At 44.6% G+C, this 23,064-nt stretch overlaps 1 protein-coding gene across 3 annotated transcripts in view; it reads left to right on the top strand.

Moving 5' to 3' along the window:
- Nucleotides 1–23,064, top strand: part of MYO5C (myosin VC) — a 111,759-nt gene that overhangs the window by 53,562 nt on the left and 35,133 nt on the right. For all 3 annotated transcript variants that reach the window (XM_082444819.1, XM_082444818.1, XM_082444820.1), the window contains 15 exons: nucleotides 345–431; nucleotides 884–995; nucleotides 1,775–1,986; nucleotides 4,308–4,473; nucleotides 5,842–5,988; nucleotides 7,893–8,057; nucleotides 9,291–9,384; nucleotides 12,109–12,172; nucleotides 14,855–15,035; nucleotides 17,027–17,120; nucleotides 17,441–17,504; nucleotides 17,586–17,666; nucleotides 18,880–19,060; nucleotides 20,671–20,764; nucleotides 21,225–21,288. In XM_082444819.1, coding sequence (XP_082300945.1) covers nucleotides 345–431; nucleotides 884–995; nucleotides 1,775–1,986; nucleotides 4,308–4,473; nucleotides 5,842–5,988; nucleotides 7,893–8,057; nucleotides 9,291–9,384; nucleotides 12,109–12,172; nucleotides 14,855–15,035; nucleotides 17,027–17,120; nucleotides 17,441–17,504; nucleotides 17,586–17,666; nucleotides 18,880–19,060; nucleotides 20,671–20,764; nucleotides 21,225–21,288 — 1,806 coding nt within the window. The remainder of the gene's footprint in view (nucleotides 1–344; nucleotides 432–883; nucleotides 996–1,774; nucleotides 1,987–4,307; nucleotides 4,474–5,841; nucleotides 5,989–7,892; nucleotides 8,058–9,290; nucleotides 9,385–12,108; nucleotides 12,173–14,854; nucleotides 15,036–17,026; nucleotides 17,121–17,440; nucleotides 17,505–17,585; nucleotides 17,667–18,879; nucleotides 19,061–20,670; nucleotides 20,765–21,224; nucleotides 21,289–23,064) is intronic.

Here is a 23,064-nt window from a genome sequence, read left to right as displayed (position 1 = left end):
AGGCGCTGGGACGGGTGAGCTTGGACAGTTCTTCCACTCTGGTTGCCATTCGAAGCTCAGCCCAAAGGCCATTTCCCCACAAGCCTTCTCGCTGTTGCCTCCCTCAGTCAGAATCAGCTGCTCCTTTCCCCGTGTCCTCAGTGAAGCTTTCTGAACTGTTTCACAGAGGTGCTATCTTCATTTGACATGCAACACATATTTATTAAGTATCTGCTGGGCTCGGGGATTGCACAGGCAGATCCTGTTGCCCAGGAGCTCACAGTTGGGGCAGGTCCGCTACACTGTTCACGGGCCTGTTTATCAACTGCGATGGCTTAACACATGATCAGATTGTCTTCTTTCAGGTTTGACTCCAAAAGAATTGTTCAGCAGCTGCGAGCCTGTGGCGTTTTAGAAACCATTCGCATTAGTGCGCAGAGCTACCCTTCTAGGTACGTTGTCAGTTCCTTATTTGGGGGGAAAAGTGCCCAACTTCAGGTCTGTGCTGAGATCCAAGGGAGGGGCTGCCGCGTTTTCATCAGATATGTTCATAAGATGTCCCGCTGTGCTGTGGGAAGGCCAGATGAACGAGCAGCATGTGGGACAGAGGCCACCGTCCCCGCCCTCACACCCCACCCTCATCTCTGCACTAGTGAGGGTCGCCCGCTGCCTCCCCAGTGCCCCTGAGAAAGGGAGCTGGAGGGGGAGACAGCTGTCGGAGCGGAACGTTAACAGGAAGCATCCAGGGAGCAAAACCATCCAGGTGTGCTCAGGTGAGGTTTGTGGGCAGAGGGTCAAAGGTCAGGGTCATTGTCCCCAGAACAGTGGCAGGTAAGCCCTTGGGGTCCACAGGCAGCATGCGTTTCCTCCGGCCCGCCTCCTTAGGTCTGCCTTGACTTTCCAGGTGGACGTACATCGAGTTCTACAGCCGCTTTGGGATCCTCATGACCAAGCAGGAGCTTTCATTCAGTGATAAAAAGGAGGTGTGCAAAGTGATTTTACACAGGCTTGTCCAGGTCAGTCCTGCTCTCTCCTGGAACCACGGGCTCGCAGACACTTTCCTCATCTCTGCCTCTGTCTCAGGGCTGTAACTGTCGTGAATGCCTAAGCAGGAAGGAAACGTGCCCCGAGCGTCTGTGTGCTAAGGAGATCAAAGCAGACCTACTCATGGGGCATCATCTCCTAACAGCAGGAGTCACCTTGAGGGACCCGAATTCAAACCCTGGCCTCCACCGCCACCGTGTCCTCCTGTCCTGCTGTGTTCTCCCACAGCCTAGGGAGCTTCTGCGGGCCAGGCTTACGTTACACAGTCAGCTAGACGGTCGCTGAGCCGGGGGTTCCAGGCATGGCTCTCAGTGTGGACTTAGAGGTTTGCTGAAGCCATGACTTGTGATGGAAAAGAGGTGGGGAAGCAGTTATGATGGCCAGGAAGGGGGTGGTGAAGAGAAGCCAAAGGAAGACAGAAACCAAGCCTTTCCAGGTGCCTCTGCTCTTCTGTGCAAACCACCTGTGAAAGGCTGGAGCTCCCCGGCAGCCCAGCCAACAACGCACACACCCCTTCCTACCCCACAGACGGATGCCTCGCCCTCAAGTCCATTTCTCCCCCAGAAAGAAGCTTTAAACAAACAAGGCAAAATATAAACTTCTAGGTCATAATCAGAGCTTTTCTGCTTTATGTCAAAGAGATGTCAGAATAACAATGTTGGTGGCATGTTTGGATCTCTAAACATCTTTTCCAAATACTACAGAAAATCTGAAAGATTTTGTTTCTGATTATGTCATTTTTCTCTTCCAGGATTCTAATCAGTACCAGTTCGGTAAAACCAAAATTTTCTTCAGAGCAGGGCAAGTGGCTTATTTAGAGAAACTCCGGTTGGATAAACTGAGGCAGGGTTGTGTTGTGATACAAAAGCACATCCGTGGCTGGCTCCAGAGAAAAAAATTCCTCCGAGAGAGACGAGCGGCCCTGATCATCCAGCAGTACTTCCGGGGTCAGCAAACCGTGAGGTATGTTGGAACCAAGAAGACGTGTGCCATCATATGGCTTTCTTCGCCATCACCTCGGGGGGCGGGGCCTCCTTTCTCCTGGGACCCAGGTGCAGATGCGTCCCCCGAGGTGGCCGTGAGCCTCCAGGTGAGATGGGTGTGTCCTCGGGGGCAGGTGGTGCTGACTGCCTGCTGTCCCCACGTGGCAGAGGTGACAGCCAGGACCCTAAAGAGAGGAAGCCCTGATCAGCGTGCTGCTGAAGAGGGTCAGAATTCCTGGTGAGACCAGGTAGAGGGGCTGGGCCGCTGGTCCATGGGAACTGAAAACACCTAAAGTGATCAAGGTCCAAGTGAAGCCTCAGAGTAGAGACACCAGTGACCAGCCTACCTTGCAGGTGGTGGGGCAAACCACGCCTGAGGGGACCATGGCAAGGCTCTGCCCGCAGGCACTAAGCCCCTGGGTGGGGCTGCCTGAGTGGAGGGCAGTTCCTCCGGCCACGCCCACCCCGCCCCTCCTTGAGCGCTCCCAGGAGGCCATGCTGGCCTGGCCAGCAAGACGGGCGTCCCTCCTGGACAGCATTTTGTGGTTCTGTGTCTGCCCTGCCTCCCTCCTTCGCTTGCTCCGAGGGTAGTTGAGGGCGCAGGTGTTTAAGGGTCAGGCTGTGGGGCTCAGCCTCCCTCGTCCCAAGCTTGAGCCTGACCTCCAGCAGCATCTGGGCTTCTGCACGTGGCTGACACACCACAGCCTTCATCTCAGCACCCCCCAAACTGGACTCGCCGTTCCACCCCCCTACCCCCACCCCAGCCCGCTCTCCTCCCAGGCGACCATCTTACACAGAAACACAGCCAGCCTTGCCCTCCTGAGCCTCTGGTGTCAGTTAATAGCAGCAGTCTCCAGGGCAGGAAACTCCACAGTTAGCTTCTTCCCCAAACTCATGCTCCCTTTCCGTTTGGGAATCACCGTGGCCTGGGATTCTATTCCCCGCTCGCCTCTTGTGTCTGTCCCGTTCGTTTCATTCCTGCGCCCCTGCCCTGGACGAGGCCTTCGTCATCGTTTGCCGTTCACTGTACAGCACAGCCCTCCACCTGCTGCCTGTCTCTCCCATCTTCCTAAAGCAGGGCCTGCCCTGCTCCTGCCGTGAATGCCTCCAGCGGCCCCTGTTTCCCACAGAAGAGCACTCAGGTTTCAACGTGGTATTCACGTCCCCCCATGGCCTGGATGCAGTTATAAGCATGGAAGCTCTGTGAGGACAGGGACCTTACTTGTCTGGTTCCCACTGCATCCATACGTAAGACCCAGCACAGTGACTGTCACATAGTAGGTGTTCTAGACATATATATATATATATATTTTTTTTTTAAATAACAAATTGTCCCCATCTATCTTTCTCACCTCACAGACTACCAATCTTCTCCATGTATCTTATATTCTAGCAATTCCAGACAAATTCCCTTTCTCTGAATATTTCAGGCACTGTTAGGCCTTCACGCCTTCACTGGTCCCTTAGTCTGAAATGCCTTTTCCAGCCTTCACTGTCTACAGAGATCCTACTTTTCCATCAAGGCTGGCTGACATCTCAGCTCTTCCCAAGCAGAATGATATTTCAATAAGATCTATCTTACAGATCTTTTAGTAGTTATTTTACTTTTCTTCTTATCCCACTTGACCATTTCTACGTCTGTCTGTTTCATGAGGTTGTAAACATTGAAGGTAAGAACTTTGTGTTCACCCCCAGTCCTTCAGATAGATCCTTCGAAAAACTTTTTCTGTTAAGGGCCAAATATTTGGGCTTCTGGGGTCATGTGGTTTCTCACACAGCTGTTAAACTCTGCCTTTGTAACGTGAAATCAGCCATGGGCCATTTGTAATTAATAGTTGCAACTGCATTCCAACAAAAGTTGACAATTATAGGTGGGAGGCTGCAGATTTGGCCCCCAGGCCGTAGTTTTCCAACCCCTGATCTAGAGCCTCCAGCGTGATTTCCCACAAGAATGACTAGATGAATGAGCGAGTGCAATGCCAAAGCACAGTTGTGTTGTCACGGTCTCTGTGGGTATGTGAGTGACAGTGGGGTGATCGGCCTGAATGTGAAGAATGTGGCAGTTCCCACGGGGTGCCCCGTTCCTGGAGCAGGTCCATGTTTGGATCAGGGTGGAAAGGAGAGGTAATGACACTGATCTTGAGTAGACATTAGCATAAACCACTTAACAGCGTTTAATGTGTAGATTTGCAAAACATTTGAATATGCCTTAGTTAAGAGGTGTTGCAGAAGCTTGCCGCTCTGGAGTAGGTGTCAGTGCCCTGTGGGTAACAGATTTACTCTACATTCTTTTAAACCAAGGAAAGCTGTTACCGCCACAGCCTTAAAAGAAGCGTGGGCAGCCATAATCATTCAGAAGTACTGTCGTGCGTATCTTGTCCGCAATTTGTACCAACTGATTCGCGTGGCCGCCATCACCATCCAGGCCTACATCCGAGGATTCCTGGCGAGGAGGAGGTATCGAAAGGTGCGGCTTTCTGGGATGTGAATGTCTGTTCGTACATGTCGGCTACAGGTGGGATTTGGTTATTGTTTCAAAAGTCTAGGTAGGAGAAAACATTTGTAAACGATGCTACTGATGAGGGATTAATTTCCAAAATATACAAAAAAACTCATACAGCTTGATATCAGAACACCAACCCAATCAAAAAATGGGCAGAAGACCCAGATCGACATTTCACCAAAGAAGACCTACAGATGGCCAATAGGCACATGAAAAGATGCTCAACATCGCTAATTATTAGAGAAATGCAAATCAAAACTACACTGAGGTGTCACCTCACACCAGTCAGAATGGCCATCATTAGAAAGTCTACAAATAATAAATGCTGGAGAGGATGTGGTGAAAAAAGGAACCCTCCTACACTGTTTGTGGGAATGTAAATTGGTGCAGCCACTATGGAGAACAGTATGGAGGTTCCTTAAAAAATTAAAAATAGAGTTATCATATGATCCTTCAATCCCACTCCTGGGCATATATCCAGAGAAAACTCTAATTTGAAAAGATACATGCACCCCTATGTTCATAGCAGTGCTATTTACAATAGCTAAGCCATGGAAGCAACCTAAATGTCCATCAGCAGAGGAATGGATAAAGAAGATGTGGTGTGTGTGTGTATGTATATATGTGTATATATATATACATATATATATGTATATATATATGTATACATACAATGGAATATTACACAGCCATAAAAAAGAATGCAATAATGCCATTTGCAGCAACATGGATGGACCTCTAGATTATCATATTAAATGAAGTAAGTCAGACAGAGAAAGACAAATATCATATGACTTCAGTTATATGTGGAATCTTTAAAAATGATACAAATGAACTTATTTACAAAACAGAAATAGACTCACAGACATAGAAAACAAACTTAGGGTTAGTTACCAAAGGGGATAGCGGGAGGTGGATAGATAAATTAAGTTTGGTATTAACATATACACACTACTATATATAAAATAGATAAACAACAAGAACTTACTATATAGCACAGGGAACTATATACTCAATATCTTGTAATAACCTATAATGGAAAAGAATCTGAAAAAGAATATATATATAGGTATAACTGAATCACTTTGCTGTACCCTTGAAACTAACACAGCATTGTAAATAATTACAATTACTTACAATGTAAATAATTGTAATTTACAATGTAAAAAAGAATCTGAAAAAAGATGGGTAATGTGCTCTGTGGGTTGATTACAAGAAATTCATATTTTACCCTGTAGGAATATTTTGGTAGTTATATCTCCCAACATTGGAAGCGTTGATGAGAAAAACAGTAGAGACCCAGTTTGCATTTCACAAAATCTTGTTTTAAAGATGCTGGAGGAACACAAGGCTGTGATCCTTCAGAAGTATGCCCGGGCGTGGCTGGTCAGACGCAGATTCCAAAATATCCGACGATTTGTGATCAACATTCAGCTTACTTACAGAGTTCAGCGTTTGCAGAAAAAGCTAGAAGACCAGGTAGGTGTTCCTAACGCATCTTTCATATTTACTTTTTCTAACAGATTTATTTTGTTCTGGGCCAGTTCCTTAGCTATGCTGTTGATGAAATAAAATTATTTTAAGGCAGGACAAGAAAAATTGAACATAAAATTTTCTCTGCCATTTGAGCCACAACCTTGTCCCCTTTAGCGTGCGTTGTGCATCTGCATTATACGTTAACTAGATCCTCTTAGAAGACACAGAAATGCCTACCCACCCCCTCCTCCCCAAAAAAGCAATTTCCTCCTGGTGCCAGCAAGTTAGCTGCTTAAGAGATAACTTTCCTTCCTTAATCCTGTAAAGGGTCACAGTGATCCACTACTTGTCTTGTTGGACTATGTAAACTGTCAATATATTACTTTGACATATAGCGCTTTGTCTTAAAAACTTATGTAACTGTGCTTTGACCTCTAACAGGTGGAACAGTGCTCAGAGCTTTCTGAAAGATTGTCTCCTGGGTTATAATCCTCAGGTTGGCTCGAATAAAATACTTTATTTCTTTTTTAGATTGAATATTGATTAATTATTTTTTTTTGTCAACACTGTTAAGATTTATGCCCATGTTAGGAGGTTCAAACAGTTTACATGGACCAACTGAGCTAGGAAACAGAAGCGCACTGTGAAGGGCTGATACATATGGTTGTGTAGGTTGCACACTGCACAAGGGCACCTGCCCAAGAGAGCAAGTGGGGCTGAAATCCAGTCTGGCTTCACTTGCCAGCCCATGTGTCTCGGTGTAAAGCTGTACTGCCTTGAGGCATGGGTGCCTTTTTCTAATTTGCACAAAGATGCTACCTGCATGCCAAGCCATGCTCCGTTAGAGCTGCACTGGCCCAGGGAGGTTGCCGTTTTCTAACTTGCCCAAAGGTCCATGTGGTCTAGCTACAGCCCTGCCAAGTTTGGGAAGATTCCCCATACCATTCCCATTGACAGGAAAAAACTTCATATACCCTCAGCCAGTGGGAGAGAGCTGTGGAATATGCAGTGTCCAGTTCTATGAAACTTACTCCTGCATCTGTCTCAAATAATACTGAGATTCTCCTACAATAAACTTTAAACTTAGCCCTAGGGGTCGTTGGTGAATGGATGAATGTGCAAACAAGAAACTTTAGGTTTTGATAAAGTTTCCCCTCCTTGTGCTGTTGTGCAGCAGGCCTGCCTGTTATGTAGCTTGTGGAGAACAGCATTGAAAAACAGCCCTGGCCAAGAGGGAGCAGGGCCCGTGGGAGTCCCCACACTCCCTGAGCTCCTTTGTAGGTATTCCTGCCATAACAAGCCAGCACAGACTGGGCGGCTTAAACAACAGACATGTATTTTCTCACAGTGCTGGAGGCTGCAAGTCCAAGATCAAGGTGTTGGCAGCGTTGGTCTCTTCCGAGGGGTTTCTCCTTGGCTTACACACGGTCTTCCTCTCCCTGTGTCTTCACATCATCTTCCCTCGGTGTGTGTCTGGGTCCTAATCTCTTCTTATAAGGACACCAGTCATACTGGATTGGGGCCCACCTGTATGACCTCGTTTTACCTAAATTACATCTTTAAAGACCCAACCTCTAAATACAGTGACGTTCTGAGGTACTGGTGGTTAGGACTTCAAGATGTGGATTTGGGGGGGATGGAGGGGACACAGCTCAGCCCGCCGCATTAGGGGCTGTCCTGGAGCTCCAGGGTTGGACTAAAAGAGCCACCCGCTCAGGAGGGCATTTGCCTGACCAGCGCTGCATCCCTATTTTCACTCGGTTGAAGATGCTCATCCATGCCATTGTAATGATAACTGTGGTCAGTGTAAACAAACCTCCGATTTAGATGAGACGTTGTGAGGAGCAAATGGAAGAGCTTCTTTATTTTGGATGAACCCCTAAGTATAGGATGTTTCTTTCCTCTAGAACAGAGAGAACCATGGGCTGGTGGAGAAGCTGACCAGCCTGGCTGCCCTTCAGGCCGGTGACGTGGAGAAGATTCAGAAACTGGAATCAGAGCTGGACAGAGCAGCCACCCACAGGCAGAATTACGAGGAGAAGGGGAAGAGGTACAAGGCTTCCGTGGAAGAGGTCTGTGCTGGAAGTGACTACGGGCCTAGGTTGTGAGTCGTGCCGTGAAAGAGATCGCAGTGCAGCATTTTCCCACAGAGTAGACTTCTGCAGAGCAAATCAGATTTTGCCATTGGCTTCCGTTACCAAAGAGAGCCTGCCTGCATCTTAGGGGAGGGGAGATCTGAGGCCTGGAGTCCGGGTGGGGGCAGAAGAGGAGGCTGAGGCTTCAAGAAGCACAATATAAGGTTTCCTCTTCCTTTCCACGTTTGTAAAGTGATGAAAGGCCTGAGAAAGAGCCCTGGTCAGATGCTTCCCTCTCTTCCAGCATGACCTTGCTGTCCTGTCACCTGTCCACCTGGTGTGCATCCTGGAAGCATCGTCCCTAGAGCAGCAGTGCAAAGCATGGGCAGGTTTCCATCTCTGTGGTGTAGTAAAAAGAGCAGTAGACATAAAAACCAGATATCCCAGGCTCAGATCTTCTCTGTCTGGGCAACCTTGGACAAGTCACTTACCCTCTCTGAATTTTGGTTTCCTCATATGTAAAATGGGAATAACAAAAAGGGACTGACAGAATTACTGTGAAGATAAAATTGTCAGATAAAATAATTTAGCCAAGTGACTGTCGTAGAGCCCTGCAAAAGCATGAGCTGCTGTTTTCTAAGCAGGTGGTCTTTATTACCGTCCGTTCTGCACCTTCTGAAGTGCCACAGCACCCACCGTAGTGGCACCCTGGAGCCCCAGGGCATCCCTCTGCCCTCCCCACGACCACATGCCTGTCTGCACCGGCACGGCTGCTGGCATCCCCCTCACTGCCAGTCACCAGCCATCAGCACCCAGGGGCCCCCGGCTGCCAGCCCAGCAGGCACTTGACAAGAGAACTTAGGTCGTGATCACACATCCTTCCTGAGTCTCAGTGTGAATCCACTTTATATCATAAATTTCTTATATTAAGTATATACATACCCTGGCCAAGAAAAAGAGAAGTTTCCTTGACTTTGGGAAGGCCTTGGATTTGATTCTTTCTCCTTGATTTCAGCCATTTCTGGGCGAGGCTGGGAACTAGTGTCTGTTGAAGTCACATGGAGCCCTTGCATGTGGAGCTAAACACAGCGGCTTGCAGTGGGCTGGTGCCGGCTGTTACCTATGGATGGGAGCCGAGACCAAAAAATGCTAATTTAAAAATATACAGGCAGTGGTGACAAAACTCAAAGCGAGGTTTTCAAAAAAGCATTTTTTTCTTCCCTTTGCTAGAAATTGGCAAAGCTTCAGAAGCGTAATTCAGAATTGGAAATACAAAAAGAACAAATACAGCTGAAGCTCCAAGAGAAGACTGAGGAGTTGAAAGGTAAAGCCCAAGGTGACCCGACACACATTCACCCGTTCACAAGTCCAGTCATTCTGGAAATAGGTACTGGGTGGGAACTGAGTTTCAGGCTGGACCAGGAGGCTCTGGTATAATGAGAGAACTTTCACTCCACAGAGAATAACTTTATTTAAATTGTGGCAACTGTACCCTACAGATTCATCCGGTTTATTTCTGTCTTTTGTCGGAGCACAGCCGTCCCTGTCTCAGAACCTCCTGGGCCATTTACAAAGTACCGATGGGTGGGCCATCAGCCTGGAGCTGTGATATCAGAAGATGGGGTGGGGGAGTATCTGTGGGTGTTGGTGGCAGGGATGGTTCAGTGTCTGTATTTTTTTAAACCTTGTAGTCATCCTGATGCATTGTCCAGGGCAGTGTTGGGATAATGTTTGTGGCTTACCAAGGATTTGCACGCAAATTTCAGCTCTGTCCAAGTTACTTAGTCTAAGTGGTACCCAGGCCCTCTGCCACTGTCCTGGCCCTGAACAAAGGGCCCTGCTTAGCACTGAGCTACATCAGCCCTGAGCTGTCAGATGCAGGCCGTTGGGACCAGCGATATCACTTTCCCTTGGAGTGTGGAGCAGCTATCCTTAGCCTAGCTCTGTCCATCTGTACTTGTCCGACTCAAATTCTAATTGCAAGCCCTTGCTAAATCCCAGAAAAGGCAGCAGGAACATGAGCCTAGTGGTGCCTCACCAGGTAGTTTAAATCACCACACTGGATTATCTATCGTGTCCAGTAGCTATTCCTTAAGCTCCAGCGTGGGGGCAGGAGCTCAAGGGTTCAGGCCTGGGGATCTAGCACACACCTTAGGCCCAGCTGTTGGTGGATATGCCAGCATCTGGAGCAGCACTAAGCCCTGGGGGTTCAGGTCAGAGTGCAGGAGAAGCACATGTCGGGAGGAGGAAGTAAACATCCTGAGACCTGGCCAGCAGAGCAGGCAGGGTGTTCAGGTGATGCCCAGGATGGGCATGACCTCCTGCTCCAGATACTGTGTGCCCTGCACCCTGTCTGTAAGGGCTGATGTGGGTGCTGGGGCCCACGTACGTGGCAGTGATGGACAGGAAGAGGTTAGAGGTCTGTGAGTAAACCTTGAACCCGAATTAGGGAAGGGCTTTTTAATTACAATCCATTCCTCTTGAGTGTTTGTCCTTTTTTCTAACTTCTTTAAGTGGAATTTCACACAAAAAATTTTGAATTCCCACAGGTATGTCCTGAAAATTATATATTTGACAGCATTGACATGTTTGGGTGGGTAATTTTATAACTCCTTCTAAAAAGTTCCTGAAAGCTTTCACACCCCATGTTTATAAACTGCTTATCCTGTGGGTCTCCCTACACATGGCAAACTGAGTTTTATGAAAGCACCAACTTCCACTTACTCTTGTGACGTGGGACTCAAGGATATTATCGAATGCTGTTTCCCCTTCTTGAGATTCCACCTTGGGCAAAATCTCATTGCTTTGGGGAAGAAAGTCCCATTTGGGCAGCCTCTTTAGCCCATTTGCAAATAGCCCAAGATGGTAAACACCAGAATTGAAGTCAATTCTGTGAATGAATTAAACATTGAAATTATACCAAATACGGTATCTTCTAAATTAAAGCTTAAGCATTTTCCCTAGTATTTTCTGGCTGACTCATGACATTCTGAAGCAGTCATTTTGATTCAGGGACGTTTTACACTGCATTAGACAAACTATTAAACTGTTGGCTTTTTTTTTTTTTTTTTAAACAAAGTCATGTGGAGGATTACTATTGTCACCTCATCCCTGGGCTCCCCTCTGGGGCAGGACTCAGAAATGAGGTAGAACTCAAGGTCGAGGTGTCGGCTAAGCACATATCGGGCTGTCAGGCTTTGATGGGCTGCTGCATCTGTTAATCCTGCACCCATTCTGAAGGGCACCTGTTGTGTGTGGACACATTGGGAACGTGGAGCTGTCCTAACCAGAGACTGTCTTGAACCCCAGTGATTGTTTCCCAGTGGTCAGGTGCCCACTTAACCTACACTTTGTGTTGGATTCTTGTATTGTATTTAAATGCAACAGTGGCTTTTTAGACTTCCTCTTCCCCAGATGAAGACAGACACTTCATTATTTTCTTGGTTATCATGAATGAGTGAATCTCCACCAAGGCCCTTTTGTTCCCACCCCCCCACCCCCTGCCAGGGGACATTTGACAATGTCTGGAGACATTTTTGGTGTCACAGCTAGAGCAGACGTGCTACTGACCTCCAGTGGGTAGAAGCCAGGGATGCCAGTCAACATCCTACAATGAGCAGGGTGGCCCCCTCTCCACAGCAAAGAATTATCTAGCCCGAAGCATCAATAGTGCTGAGCTTGAGAACCCCTATCATAAATTGATCATCTTCTTCCCAAAGGGTTTCTGTTTATTTTTAATAATAATATTTATTGTCTCAAAGCCAACATATCTATTTTAATAAAACAAATGGTATTCAGACCAATAAAAGTACTCTGAGTGAAACTATTTATAGATTCCAACACAACAAATTTGTGAGGGTTATTATTTTGAAACCCCCTTATCTATTTCTAACTTATAAAAAATGACAATTATACTCTCATCTTAAGTCCCATTAATCATAAATATCACATGATTATTCTTACATTCTCACTTTCTTAAATGTGACATGAAACAATCAAGGCATTGCTTTGCGGACATATTTCAAAGAGCATTCATTCTCTTTCACAGAAAAAATGGACAACCTCACCAAGCAGCTCTTTGATGATGTGCAGAAAGAAGAACGACAGAGAACGTATGAAATCTCATTTGCCTTAAAGCCATTGCTTTTTTCTCTCTCTGCTGTTTTCTGTTTTGCTTCTCAGCTTGCAGGTAGCAGATCACAGATACCGGAGAGCAGGGTGTGAATATTTTTAGGAAGTGAGAGACTGAGCTTTGTGAGAGCTAAGTGCCCAGCGTGCACCTCTCAGACACTGCACAGGTTCTGGAGTTGTGGGCACAGTGGACCTTTATTGCCAAGACAGTGAGAAGTTCAGAGACTGCCACCTCTTCAGCTTCCATCAAGTCCAAGGATGAAAATTATTGCCTCTTAAATAAACCTCCCTTCCTTCCCCTCACCCCCCACATTGTATCTGTAAACTTGACTCTTGTCTCAGGCAGTAAGGGGTGTAACCCACCTCACAAAAATTAAGACAGGTCCCCATGAGCTTGTACTGTACCAGCCCTGCCTTTCCTGTCTCAGTATCAAATCCTTTTGCTAAGGTCTAGAGGCTCCAGTCTGTGCCCCCCTCTCTTAAGACGTCAACTCACAGGTTTTTAGATCTCCAGGTAGGGATTCATGGCAGGGTGTTGGGGAGAGATGGAACATTCTTGCATATCTCTGTTGGAGGCTAGAAGGCACAGGGCTGCCTGGGTGGCAGGATATACAACTTCCCTGTGAAGTTAGTTAGCAGGAGAACCTGGGCCTGGATGAAGGGGGCAGGATGCTAAGCAGTTAGGAGAGGGAGTGTCACTGAAAATCTCCAAGAGTTAACAGATACATAAAGTGTTTCATGATCCTACATCAGTTTTGTTTGTTTGTTTGTTTTTTTGATGTATCATCGATTTATAATATTATATTAGTTTCATGTGTACAACATAGTGATTCAAAATTTTTATACATTGTACTCCATTTATAGTTATTATAAGATATTAGCTAATATTCCCTGTTATATAATATATCCCTTTAGCTTATTTATTTTATACATAGTAGTTTGTACCTCTTAATCCCCTACCCCTTTCTTGCCCCTCCACCTTCCCTCTCCCCACTGGTAGCCACTAGTTTGTTCTCTCTGAGTCTGTTTCTGTTTTGCTACATTCATTCATTTGTTTTATTTTTTAGATTCCACATATAAGTGATAACACACAGTATTTGTCTTTCTCTGTCTGACTTATTTCACTAAGGTATTATACACCCCAGTTTCATCCATGTTGTTGCAAATGGAAAATTTTCTTATTTTATGGCTGAGTAATATTCCGTTGTATACATATACCACATCTTCTTTATCCATTCATCTGTTGATGGACACTTAGGATGCTTCCATATCTTGGCTATTGTAAATAGTGCTGCTATGAACATTGGTGTGCATGTATCCTTGTGAATTAGTGTTTTCATTTTCTTCGGATATATATACCTAGGACTGCAATTGCTGGATCATACTTACATCAGTTTTTAAATAGGGATAGTTAACTCTTTACCTTGAAAAGTCTGTTTTTCAGTGAACTCTTAACTCTAGGATAGAGGAGCTCAGCTCTTGGCATCTGCTGGTGTTCTGGGGCCACTTAGGAGTGATCATTTCAAGCAGGGGCTTGGAGAGCCAGCCTGAGGCCAAGTCACTTTGACCCCTTTGCAGTCCTCATCAGCCCTCACCTGCAGCTCCTTTTGGTCCCTGGTCAGCTGACTGGGGAAGACTTGGTCCTGTCACAACCCTTGAGAGGCTCAGAGGTGCCACGGTCAGTGGGCACACTTCTGGTCAGTTTAGGTTACACGTCTGAGATTCTCTTTACATAAGATTTCTGGCTGTAATTTGCTTCTTCAAATGTATTTTCCTGGCCTCGTAGGAGCACTGTAGTTTTTTTTCAAATCTGAAAACAAAGTTTAAAAGTTTGTTAACACCTGTAAGAAGAAATGAAATGAAAACCTATTGGGAATGTGACTCTTCCTCAGGATTTTCCCCTTTGTGGTATAAAAGCAAGTCATAAAATGGACTGAGTTGACAGCCCAGCAAGTGGAAAGATGATTTCGTAAACTCACAGAGCTCCCAGGGTGGCTTCAATTCCGACTGGGCCCCTGTGAGCTGTGTGGGGCTGGTCTAGACTCTGTATCTCCCTTCGGTTATTTTTCCTGGGCTCAATTGAGTAGTTGTCGTACAAGGAATTGGCTTTCTGTGGCCTTTTGGGCACCTGGGTTTGCTGCAGTTTATTCTAAAATGATTGAAGAGCTGGACCCTTTCACATATTAAATGGCTATTAACTTAATAACCATTTAACTGGTTTAGGACTAAGTATTAACTTGTTTAGGACTAAGCCAAACTGCTCCAAGGATCCTTGGTTCGAGGCAGGAGACAGGACTTAGCAGAATGTGCCACGGTCTTTGCTGAGTGAAGTGGCCCCTTTAGGGGACCACGTGGAACCGGGGCGGCTTGGGGGATACACGACCCCCAACAAGCACTGAGTCTTTACGTTTAGCCTCCCTCTCTTGCGGTTCCTCGGAGTGACCCCTGTAGAGCCACACTTCTCTGATCAGAAGGTGTAAGAAGCTGCCTTAACCTAAGGGGTCAGAAAGCAGTCTGCTAAACATAAGACCGTTGTCCTCACAATAGGTCTTAACTTGGCTCTTCCTTTCTGAAGGAAGAGCCTCTTATTTTCCAAATGATCTGTAGTTCTACTTCAGGGTAAAGCCTTTAGAGATGGTTCAAAATTTTCTCTTGCTGCTTAGACTTCTTGAAAAAAGTTTTGAACTGAAAACGCAAGACTATGAGAAGCAGATCCGGTTTTTGAAAGAAGAAAAGAAAGCTCTCAAAGATGAGAAAATGCAACTGCAGCGTCAGCTGGAGGGAGAGCGGGTCACCTCTGATGGCCTGAAAGGGGAGGTGGCCCGGCTGAGCAAGCAGGCAAAGGTAGGAGCTCCTCACTCCCCCACAAGCTCTTCGGCTGACTCGTCTGACCTGCACAAGAGGGAGGAACTTCACATCCCTGCAGGGTCAGCTAAAAGCACCCATGTGACGGCAGAAAGCCAAAGGACCCCGGTTCCTCCAATTCTTCCAAGTATAAACTCCCCCGCTGCCTTTGACTTAGCAATACTGTTTTTTTATGTTTTAAAAGTCAGCTTTCTAACTTTGTAAAAATTACATTTACATAAAGTTCTTCAAGTATGTTGACCCAGAGAATACTTCCATATTAAATTATAAATTGATGGGAGCCCCTGTTATATAATCCATCATATTGTATATCTGTTAATACCGGTATTAAAATTAAATGACCATATCAGAATCTTCCATTTTAAAGTGTTATCATGAACTGATGAGGATGATTATAATTTTTGTGACTTTCTGTTTGGATTATTAAAAAAAAAAAAAAAGTGTTATCAGATAATCTACACAAGTAATGGTCCATGCCTGGACGATCAAGGTTTAACTAAATTCCTTCCCCATTGGAAAATACAAACCTGTTTGTCCCTCCGTTCTTCAAGGCAGACCATTTTAGTGTAAGGCTGGAAAGCTTTTAAGCTTCCGCTAGATATGTGAGACACATGTTAGTAGAATAATTGTTATGATTACACAGATATCCTCTGTAATCATCAAGGAGCTCCCGTGCATGGTTTAGAAGATGTGTCATGGAATCATACCTGGGTTGCCTCTGAATTTCTTAGCAGAACTGCCAGTATTCTCTGGGCCCTAGTTTCCTGTTGTTTGAAAGTAGTAGGTTGGACTGTGGAATCTGGAAGGACCACATATGCCTGTGAGTCCTGCATTCTTAGCAGCCACATAAGACTGATGTCAATCTGGGAGTCACGTCATCTGGCTGCAGTCTCTATCTTGGGAAATCATGTGGCTGCCCTTGGAGTACGGCACCAATATTTGTCACTCGTTTCCTCTTTGGTAGCTAAAACTATGGTCCACACTCTCCAATGTGGTATATTCAGGAGATTAGTCTGATTTTCAAAGAAAATAAACCCATTGTCATCATGATACATGTTATAATAAGCCTGTAAGTAAATACAGATATGACTTGGAATATTTACTGAAACATTACCAAGAGTCGGGCTTGAGGGTGGATAGTCCTGGGTCCCCTGTCAGCTGTCTGTGTGACCCTGAACGTGCCATGTAACGCTTATGCAGCTTCAGTTTTCTAATCTATAAAAGGTCATTCTACTCACCTTATAGGCCTGTTACAAGGATGAGGTCGTGTATGTAAAATGATCGGTAAATGCCAACTTGATCTCCCTTTTCACCCCCTGTGGAAACAAGAGCTTTAACCTTTAAACACTTAGGCTAACTGAGAAAATATCCAGGAAGGGTTATTCACCTCTGAACAGCTCCCATAGCTACAAAAGCACAAACCTGAGCTCACAGGTGAATAGAGGCAGAATACAGCCTCTTCCCCACAACCAGAGCTGCCCCTCTTGGACCCCGGTCACGCACTCACTGCCAACTCCCGGACCTCCAGGGCATGCCCTGCCCCTGCTGCTGGGCCACATCTAAACGTAGCTGGAGCCCAGACCCTTGGCTTTGCCCACTTCCTTGCATCCAAGATTTCATCATACAGTGAGAGAGAACTTAGCCCCTGTGCTTGACTTCTCGCAGCTCCCTCCCCTCTCCCTCCCCTCCCCAAGCTTGTAGTAAGTACTTATTTTTTCCCTTTTTATAGTAGGGAAGCTAATTCTCTTGCTACAGCCAAGTACATCTGAGAAGAACAGTATTTTAGATAGTTAAACAAGGCTTTAAGGCCAAGCTTTATGGGCAGTGATGGTTTAACAAGATTTTAACTGAGAAACTGCAGGTAGGACAACTTGCATAGATAAATAATACAGTAATAGTGTTCCCTTTGTCTGATGTAAGTCATGATAGCTGTTTTTTCTTCACCTGGTTCCATCATTGCTGGGATTCAGAAAATCTCTGAGTTTGAAAAGGAGATAGAGCTACTTCAGACACAGAAGATAGAAGTGGAAAAACATGTGCAGTCCCAAAAACGGGAAATGAGAGGTAACGAAAATATGAGTCACTGAGTCCATTGGGGTGCAGGCTGAATTTATCATAGGTGTCACTGCTAAGGCAGTGTGTCCTTTGATTGGTCTGAGGCTGGTTAGTTGGTTGGTTGGTATTATGGTAGGTTGAATAGCTAGTTGGCTTCATAGCTGGTTGGTTGGTGGGTGGGTTGGTTGGATAGCTGGTAAGTTAGTCAGCTGATGAGATGGTTAGCTGGAGAGTCTGAAGGGCTAGAGAACTGGGTCCTTAAAAAGGAAATGGAAAAAGAGAAATTAGGCAAAAATGTAATTTATACCAGTTCTGCCTTTTTCTCTCAGAAAAGATGTCAGAAATCACCAGACAACTTCTTGAGAGCTACGACATTGAAGATGTAAGAAGCAGGTAATCATTTGTGCATTACCAAGCATTTAAAAAAAGGTAACACATGAAAGAGATGATTTTCTTACCCTCCTCATGTTGCAGGCTCTCTCCGGAAGATTTGGAACATTTAAATGAGGATGGAGAACTTTGGTTTGCTTATGAAGGACTAAAGAAAGCAACACGGTGAGAAATTTCCCTCAGGTTCTTTGTGATTTTTCAGAGATAATGTACTATTGGAAACTCAAAAGTTTATCTTTCATAGATTTGATAGACAAAGTAAATTCCTTACAGTAGAATGGTCTAATAATCCCTGGAAATATTTCTTTGAAGACTGAGTAAATTAGTTTAATAATGAAGAACAATCTCTTTGTGGGATAACTGGCCAAGTAATAAAACCCATAACCTGTACAATGAAAACTGACTATATCAAATAAGTTAGCCAGTGTTGCTATAGATATATAAATATGTTTATTTATTTATTTATTTATTTATTTAATTTTTGGCTGTGTTGGGTCTTCGTTGCTGTGTGCGGGCTTTCTCTAGTTTTGGTGAGCGGGGGCTACTCTTCGTTGTGGTGCGCGGGCTTCTCATTGCAGTGGCTTCTCTTGTTGTGGAGCACGGGTTCTAGGCACGCGGGCTTCAGTAGTTGTGGCACGTGGCCTCAGTAGTTGTGGTGTACGGGCTTAGTTGCTCTGCGGCATGTGGGATCTTCCCGGACCAGTGCTCGAACCCGTGTCCCTTGCATTGGCAGGCGGATTCTTAACCACTGTGCCACCAGGGAAGTCCCTATAGATATGTTTAAATTTAAGGCATTTGCTTTTTAAAAAATTAGTAAACTGTTTTTAGAGCAGTTTTAGGTTCACAGCAAACCGAACAGAAAGTACAGAGGTTTCTCATATACCTCCTACCCCTACACACGCACAGCCATTATCAACATCTCTCACCAGAGGGTGCATCTTTTAAAACAGATGAACCTACGCTGACACATCATTATCACGCAGAGTCAATAGTTTACCCTAGGGTTTACTCTTGGTGGTGTACATTCTATGGGTTTTGAAAAATGTATAATAACATGTATCTTTATCATTGTTGCATCAAACAGAACATATTTTTTTAATTATTAGAGTAAAAATATAATTTTAATAATGTCCAAAATAAAATTTCTTATCATTAACTGCATGTTAACACCACATAACTCTTCCTAACTAGCTAGAAGGAGTTTATAATTATATGTTCCTAATTCCATAGCCTGTAACCTTGTGTACACAAATAAACTTTATGTGCTTAGCGCCTGGCTCTTAATTGTGGGTTTTCACAACTGCTGCAGAAGTACACGCTCAGAGTCATCAGCAGAATAAAGACTGTGCAGTTAACTTCTTGACCCCTCCTCTAACAGCATTTTGGAGAGCCATCTCCAGTCCCAGAAGGATTGCTACGAAAAGGAGATTGAAGCTCTGAACTTCAAAGTGGTGCATCTAAATCAGGAAATCAACCACCTACAGAAATTATTTAGAGAAGAGAATGACATCAATGAAAGTATCCGTCATGAAGTTACCAGGCTAACATCAGAAAACATGGTATGGTCTCAGCCACGGGCGCCAGTCGTGGCCATTATTCTGGAGATGTTATACATTAGTGGAGTAAAATTCAGTGTCTCAGCTGTAAAACAAATTACATTTCCCAGGAGTGAAATAGCTGGTTCAGAAGATAAAACTATAAAATTACCCCAGGCTGGAAAGCATTTTAAGAGGGTTTACCATAGGATAGGTCCAGATTCTGAGGTGTGTGTGTCTCTTAAATCTATCCATTTTAAATCTAGCCCTAACCCCTTGGCAAGTAACACAAAGCACTAAGGTGAAAAGGTACCTCTTGAGAGGGGTGGGCATTCAGAAGGTCAGTCGCCCTGCTCATGCCCCTCATCTCACTGTTTCAACAGCTTCCTTCTTCCGTGATGCCTGCTCTTCCCCACTGCGTTTGTCTCATCCTTTCTTCTCACTCATGTCTACTGGCATGAAGAAATACCTTAGGAACCTTCTCAACAAAAGCAGTCCTTTCTTAACCCCACAGCCCTTGCAGCCACCACCCCATTTCTCTGGGGGACTTGGCCACACTTCTCCATGCCACCTGGCTGTGATTTCTCCACTCACCTCCCGTTTGCTCTGTGGCCACCCCATTCTGTGGGCTGCCCCTCCCACTAACTGAATCTGCCTGCACAGGGCTGAGCACAGAGGGTTCCTTTCCACCCTCGTCTTAGTCTCTCAGCAGCACTTGGTGATGTTAATGACTCCCTCTCCCTCCTTTCTGTTCTGCTGGCTTCCAGGACACTATGGTCTCCCAGGTTTCTCATCCCACCTGGCTGGGTCCTCCTCCTCCCCCTAGCCTGGAAGCATTAGGAAATCTCAGTGCTGTGTCAACACGTGAGCATATGTGACCCTGCGCACAGCGGACGTATGGAACGGTAGTTAAGGACCTGCACGTCTTTGTTTATTCCTTGGGTGACGCTTTAATGAGGAATTTGCAGTGAAATCCAATTGCACAGTCAAACAAGTATTTTTCATCTGGACTTCAGAGGCACGGGTGTTTTCATAAACTTGCATGATAGAAAAACCCTCCGTACGTGACTAGGGGTGGAAATGATGGACATTTAAACAAATATTAGCTAGACAAAGACAGAGGATTATGAAACATATTGGATCATTCCAGACCTCTGCTAACAGAGCCGTGCGCAGCCTGGAATTCAAAGGGCACGGTAGGACCCCTTTGAGATGGTTCTCCTGTTTCTAGATGAGGAGATGATGTCTCTGGGCCTGGATCAAAGAGACTGGCTGCCATTTCCTCACATCATCCCTCCCTCAACTCAGCAGAGAATTCCTGTATGTCCTCCCAGATGTACACTTCCTTCTCTCCAGGAGACCTTGGAGATGTGGAGGGTTGTAGCTATGTGAGAACCGCTCACCCTGAGCATGCTGGTATTTCTTGTGACTATATAGGTCTTGAGGTAAAAAACAAAATCAAAAAACATGCCGTCCATCCAGTCTATGCTTTGGCTAGCCGTCTTAACACAGCTATACTAGACGTATGGTCCATGGGGTTAATGACCTAGACAGTTTAGTTTGCTTCTGAGCAGCTCTGAGATTTTAAAGTTTATACGTGAAAGTATTCTAATATTTCTAATTCTTCTCTAAAGATGATCCCAGACTTTAAACAGCAAATTGAAGAACTGGAGAAACAGAAGCAAGATCTTGAAATCCGCCTGAACGAACAAGCTGAAAACATGAAAGGTAACTGGAACCCTCATGAAGCTGCTTTTAGAAAATGGTTTCCTGTATCCAGGAAATGACCAAAAACTCATCATCAAACTGATTCTCCGTGGAGCCAGGCAGGTGACATAAATGTGAGAAGTGGGCTGGGTAGACAGTACATTAAGGTTCATAGGCATTTGAAGGCGGCAGCTGCCTCCAGCCTCCATTGATCGTTGGCAAGTAAGAGTTCGGGCCCCAGTATTGCTTGATATTCCTATTTTTAAAGAAAAACCAGAAATCCAGGTTTTTATGTGAAATATCACAATTATTAAATAATGGCTTGAAAAGTTTTTAAACACTGTTCAGACCACATAAAACCTAATCTGTAGCTGGGTACAGTTCAGAACCCCTGATAACTGAAAATATGAAAATACGACCAAACCCAAATCAGAATGCAGTGACATGGCCACCAAAGGACTGATAGTTCTTCTCATTATAGGAAAACCAGAAGAGTTGTCTAATCAGTTGAATCACAATCAGGAAGAGGAAGGAACGCAAAGAAAGTAAGTATCATCGTGCATGTACCTCAGGTTCACATTCATGTAATGCTTTTCTTTTCTGAAATTGGGGGTGATACCAAAGAAAGGTTATTAAACCAAAAAAGCAAGGTGTTAATTAAGACATATAATTTGTTAGCGTTCAAGTGTGAAGAAAAGAAACACTTGTGTGCACACACACACACACCCTTCTCTGGGAGAGTGTGTGAGAAATGAAACAAAACATTGGTTGCCTGCAGGAAGGGTAACTGGGCGGCTGGTGCACAGGGGAGGGAGGAGACTTACTTTTCACCGTGTAGACTTTTTTACCCTTAGAACATTATGCCATACGCATGAATTATCTCTTCAGAAAAAATTGATAACGTAAGATCATGTGAAAGAGAACAGTTTCTCTCTCAGCAGACCACTTAGGGTAAGGCTTAAAATCCATGTTGATAGAGAATCTTCATCGATAAACCCCCCAAATTACATCCTGACCAGCAGAGGGCCTGGTAGAGCCTTGTGAGGAAAATGTTTTGCCACCAGCTTGTTGAGATACTTTTTTAAAAATGGTGGGTTTTTTTGTTTCTTGGGTTTTTTTTTAACATCTTTATTGGAGTATAATTGTTTTACAATGGTGTGTTAGTTTCTGCTGTATAACAAAGTGAATCAGCTATACGTATACATATATCCCCATATCCCCTCCCTCTTGCTTCTCCCTCCCTCCCTCCCTATCCCACCCCTCTAGGTGGTCACAAAGCACCGAGCTGATCTCCCTGTGCTATGCGGCTGCTTCCCACTAGCTATCTGTTTGACATTTGGTAGTGTATATATGTCATTGCTACTCTCTCACTTTGTCCCAGCTTCCCCTTCCCCCTCCCCATATCCTCAAGTCCATTCTCTACATCTACGTCTTTATTCCTGTCCTGCCCCTCGGTTCATCAGAACCATTTTTTTTTAGATTCCATATATATGTGTTAGCATATGGTATTTGTTTTTCTCTTTCTGACTGACTTCACTCTGTATGACAGACTCTAGGTCCATCTACCTCACTACAAATAACTCAATTTTGTTTCTTTTTATGGCTGAGTAATATTCCATTGTATATATGTGCCACATCTTCTTTATCCATTCATCTGTCAATGGACACTTAGGTGTCCATCAGATTGTCAATGCCCTTAGGTTGCTTCCATGTCCTGGCTATTGTAAATAGAGCTGCAATGAACATTGTGGTACATGACTATTTTTGAATTATGGTTTTCTCAGGGTATATGCCCAGTAGTGGGATTGCTGGGTCATATGGTAGTTCTATTTTTAGTTTTTTAAGGAACCTCCATTACTGTTCTCCATAGTGGCTGTATCAATTTACATTCACACCAACAGTGCAAGAGGGTTCCCTTTTCTAAAAATGGTTTTGAAGCTATTTTAATTCAATGCTTTTGTAATAAAATATAGATTTACTTATTTATACATAACTCAAGTTAGAATTACAAGTTTAGAGTTTCACACTCATTAGTAAGGTACCATTTTATATCCTAGTGTTTTTCCATACCACAAAACATTGCTTATATCAAATAATATTTTTTATAACTTAGATTGCACTTTTGTATGGTAAAAATATTTTGTAAAACTTTATAATCTTCAGAAAAGTCAGTTACCCTGACTTCTTCACTGTGAATTTTATTCACAGTCATTTCTAAGTCATCCTCATCAGATTAAAATTGACTCCCATATTATTATTTAAATCATCAGAGGAATAGATGTCAAATTTGTCATCAGTGTTCCATTCCAATTTAAAAATCC

The sequence above is a fragment of the Balaenoptera physalus genome (genome assembly GCF_965194825.1).
Source record: "Balaenoptera physalus genome assembly, chromosome: 2".
NCBI lineage: Eukaryota > Metazoa > Chordata > Mammalia > Artiodactyla > Balaenopteridae > Balaenoptera > Balaenoptera physalus.
Note: the sequence above shows the minus strand (reverse complement) of the source record. Positions and strands in the feature narration are given on the sequence as shown.